General features: G+C 62.0%; 1 protein-coding gene across 1 annotated transcript in view; it reads left to right on the top strand.

Moving 5' to 3' along the window:
* LARGE2 (LARGE xylosyl- and glucuronyltransferase 2) overlaps window positions 1-3,900 on the top strand; it is a 6,173-nt gene that overhangs the window by 1,505 nt on the left and 768 nt on the right. Inside the window, exons 2-11 of the mRNA XM_021709018.1 lie at window positions 17-99; window positions 690-813; window positions 1,041-1,212; window positions 1,333-1,437; window positions 1,912-2,024; window positions 2,109-2,234; window positions 2,328-2,483; window positions 2,607-2,761; window positions 3,183-3,461; window positions 3,770-3,898. Coding sequence (XP_021564693.1) covers window positions 17-99; window positions 690-813; window positions 1,041-1,212; window positions 1,333-1,437; window positions 1,912-2,024; window positions 2,109-2,234; window positions 2,328-2,483; window positions 2,607-2,761; window positions 3,183-3,461; window positions 3,770-3,898 — 1,442 coding nt within the window. The remainder of the gene's footprint in view (window positions 1-16; window positions 100-689; window positions 814-1,040; window positions 1,213-1,332; window positions 1,438-1,911; window positions 2,025-2,108; window positions 2,235-2,327; window positions 2,484-2,606; window positions 2,762-3,182; window positions 3,462-3,769; window positions 3,899-3,900) is intronic.

Raw genomic sequence — 3,900 nt, forward strand, 5'->3', positions numbered from 1 at the left:
GAGCGCCCCTCCCCAGCTCCTGCACGTGGCCCTCGTGTGTGCGGGACACAACTCCAGCCGGGAGGCCGCCACCCTGGTGAAGTCCATGCTCTTCTACAGGTAAAGCCGGGCGTCGGCGGTGGAGGCTCAGGGGTGAGAAAGGGGCCAGGCACCTCGCGGGGCCTCAGGGTCTCGGCCTCCTCCTCTGCGACATGGCGGGGGGGGCCGTCCTCCCCGAAGGGTGATTGGGAGATTGTCTTTGCCAGGGTGTGCTGGCTCACGCCGGTAATCCCAGCACTTGGGAATGCCGAGGTGGGCGGATCGCTTGAGCCAAGGAGTTCAAGACTAGCCTGGGCAACATAGGGAGGCCTCGTCTCTACAAAAAATAAAGAAGTTAGCCAGGCGTGGTGGCTCATCACCTGTAATCCCACTTTGGGAGGCCGAGGCGGAGGATCCCTTGAGCCCAGGAGGTCAAGGCTGTGGTGAGCTGTGAGCCGTGATCATGCCGCTACACTCCAGCCTAGGCGACAGAGTGAGACTGTGAGACACAGACACACACACACACACACACACACACACACACACGGTGTTCTGAGACGGCAGGGGAGAGCTCTTTGCAGATGGTGTTTCCACTGCCCAGCCCCCGAGGTAGAGGGCTATCCCGTGTTCCTGCTAGGCCCTCTCAGGCTTCCTCTCTGCCCACCTAAAAGGAAAAATCCGTTGCACCTCCACCTGGTGACTGACACTGTGGCCAGAAACATCCTGGAGATGCTCTTCCACACATGGATGGTGCCCGCTGTCCATGTCAGCTTTTATGATGCCGATAAGCTCAAGGCAGGAGCCCCAACCCTACCTTGCCCCTGCCTGGCTGTGCCCCTCCCTCTCATTCCTCCCAGGACGGCAGGGTGGGGGAGGAAAACTCCCATTCCCATCACACCTGCTGCAGCTCAGACTCCTTGCTCTTCTGGGGGTTCACCCCTTATCCCCACGGTGTCACTGCGTATACGTTCTGGCACTCATAGTCCCCCCAGCCAGCTCATGCCCTGCCCTTCCACCTGCAGCCCCAGGTGTCCTGGATCCCCAACACACACTACTCTGGCCTCTATGGGCTGATGAAGCTAGTGCTGCCCGGCGTCCTGCCTCCCAGCCTGGCCCGAGTCATTGTGCTGGACACAGATGTCACCTTTGCCTCCGACATCGCAGAGCTCTGGGCACTCTTTGCTCACTTTTCTGGTGAGAGGCCTGGGACTCTGCCCTGGCCAGCCCCACTCTCCGGCCTGCCCCAGGATCCCCCGTGCCTATTAGCCCTGAGCCCTGGTCCTATGGCAGCTTCCTCGTGCCCTTTCCTCACAGACGAGCAGGTGGTCGGTCTCGTGGAAAACCAGAGCGACTGGTACCTGGGCAACCTCTGGAAGAATCACAGGCCCTGGCCTGCATTGGGCCGGGGTTTCAATACAGGTGGGGACTGTTGTAGGGGGAGGTGGGGAGTGTGGGCCGCTGGTCCTCGGGCCTCAGGAGCTGGGCAGGCAGGGAATGCTAAGAGGCCTCCCCAGGAAGAGTAGTGCTACAGAAAGAGCACTAGTCAAAGAGCAGAAAACAATTCCAACCTTGGCTGTATGTGCCGGATGACTTTGGCTAAAACTCACTTGGTCCCTCTGAGCCTCAGTTTTCTCATCCATTAAATGGGCACGATTTTCACAGCCCTAGGATCACCAAGTGTGAGAAGGCCGCGGAGCGGCTCTGGGGGCTGGGTGGCATAGAGCACCTCCTGGTCACCAAGAGGACTGCTGACAGGAGTAATGCCAAGATCATGTCTGAACAGCCAGCAAATATCAATAAGTAAAAAAACGAAGCATTCAAAGCCGCCTTTGTGACTGTGGTCCCAGGAGCTGGCAGCCCCCGGTGGGCATGACGACCTCTCTCCGCTGGCAGGTGTGATCTTGCTGCAGCTGGACCGGCTCCGGCAGGCGGGCTGGGAGCAGATGTGGAGACTGACGGCCAGGCGGGAGCTCCTCACCCTGCCGGCCACCTCGCTGGCGGACCAGGTCCGGGGACATCTTGGCAGGGATGTGGGGGAGGGACACAGTTTGCAGGCTAGAGGCTGAGGTGTGATGGCTCTCTGTGCCCAGGACATCTTCAACGCTGTGATCAAGGAGCGCCCGGCCCTGGTGCAGCCCCTGCCCTGTGTCTGGAACGTGCAGCTGTCGGACCACACGCTGGCCGAGCGCTGCTACGCCGAGGCATCTGACCTCAAGGTGAGCAGGACGGGAGGCCGCCTGGTGGCGGCGGGCCAAGAACGGGAACTCCTGCTCCCTGCTCCCACAGGTTGACATGGTCCCGGGTCCCAGGTGATCCACTGGAACTCGCCAAAGAAGCTGCGAGTGAAGAACAAGCATGCAGATTTCTTCCGCAATGTCCACCTGACCTTCCTGGAGTACGACGGGAACCTGCTGCGGAGAGAGCTCTTCGGCTGCCCCAGCCAGCCCCCACCTGGGGCCGAGCGGGTGAGGGGGAGCTGCTTTCCCTTGCCTGGGGGTGTCCTGCCACTCCCTGCGCTGGTGGGACCCAGCCTCTTCTCAGGGACTTGTCGCCCGGCCTCAGCCCTGGCCCTGCCCCCTCCATCGCAGCGGGCCCTGGCACAGCTTGACAAAGAGGATGCCTGCTTCGAGTTCCGGCAGCAGCAGCTCACTAGGCACCGTGTGCACATCACCTTCCTGCCCCACAAGCCGCCACCCCCCCGGCCCCATGACGTCACGCTGGTGGCCCAGCTGTCCATGGACCGGTGAGGGTCAGCCCTAGGGAGGATGGCATGGGCTGGGACAGGACGTTTCTGAAAGGAGGTTTCATCTGGTAGCCCGGTGCTGTGGTAGTGAGCTGCCTGTCCCTTGAGGCATTCCAGAAGTCGGAGACATCGGCTGTGGTGGAAAGCACTTGGGCATGGGAGTCCTTCAGATGCGTGGGACCATGGGCAAGTCTTAGCATCTCTGGCCCTTCGTTTTCTCATCTGAGTTGTCTCACGAGACAGTATCCACCTGGGGAGGTCATTGTGAAGGTTCATCAGATCAGCTCAAAACGTGCTTGGGATGTGTGTTGTCACTTGGGGGGCTGTCGGCAGCAGCTTACTTTGAGGGGGTTTTTTCCAGTCCTTGCTGGACGCCCGTGTTCAAAAGGGGCCAAGTGGGGCTGACCTCTTTCTCCCCCAGGCTGCAGATGCTGGAAGCCCTGTGCGGGCACTGGCCGGGCCCCATGAGCCTGGCCTTGTACCTGACCGACGCAGAGGCCCAGCGGTTCCTGCGCTTCGTTGAGGCTTCGCCGGTGCTCTCTGCCCGGCAGGACGTGGCCTACCACGTGGTGTACCGGGAGGGCCCTCTCCACCCTGTCAACCAGCTCCGCAACGTGGCCTTGGCCCAGGCCCTCACACCTTACGTCTTCCTCAGTGACATTGACTTCCTGCCTGCCTACTCCCTCTACGACTACCTCAGGTGGGCCTGGGGGGAGAGGGTGGGGCGGATGTGGGCGGGGCACCTGCAGGAGCTGAGGCCGGCATGGCCCTTGCCCCTTCCCGGGCCTCAGTGTCCCCTGCGGGACGAGGTTTGCATTAGGGCTGCCGTAGAGCATGAGGGAGGCCGGGGCCTGCCTCAACGGCAGCTGCCCTCTGTCTCCTGTCCACCTGTCATCAGGGCCTTTGGAAGTCGGGTCCTGCGGCCAGTGCGCTGGTGAGCACCACGGGGCCCAGCCCTGGAGGCGGAGGCCATGCTCGTCCATCCTGCTCACAGCCGCTCCTCCTCAGGGCCTCCATCGAGCAGCTGGAGCTGGGCAGCCGGCGCAAGGCCGCTCTGGTGGTGCCGGCGTTCGAGACCCTGCACTATCGCTTTAGCTTTCCCAGTTCCAAGACGGAGCTGTTGGCCCTGCTGGACTCCG

The sequence above is a fragment of the Carlito syrichta genome, unplaced genomic scaffold (assembly GCF_000164805.1).
Source record: "Carlito syrichta isolate Samal-C Ts95f unplaced genomic scaffold, Tarsius_syrichta-2.0.1 Scaffold153965, whole genome shotgun sequence".
NCBI classification, from domain to species: Eukaryota; Metazoa; Chordata; class Mammalia; order Primates; family Tarsiidae; genus Carlito; species Carlito syrichta.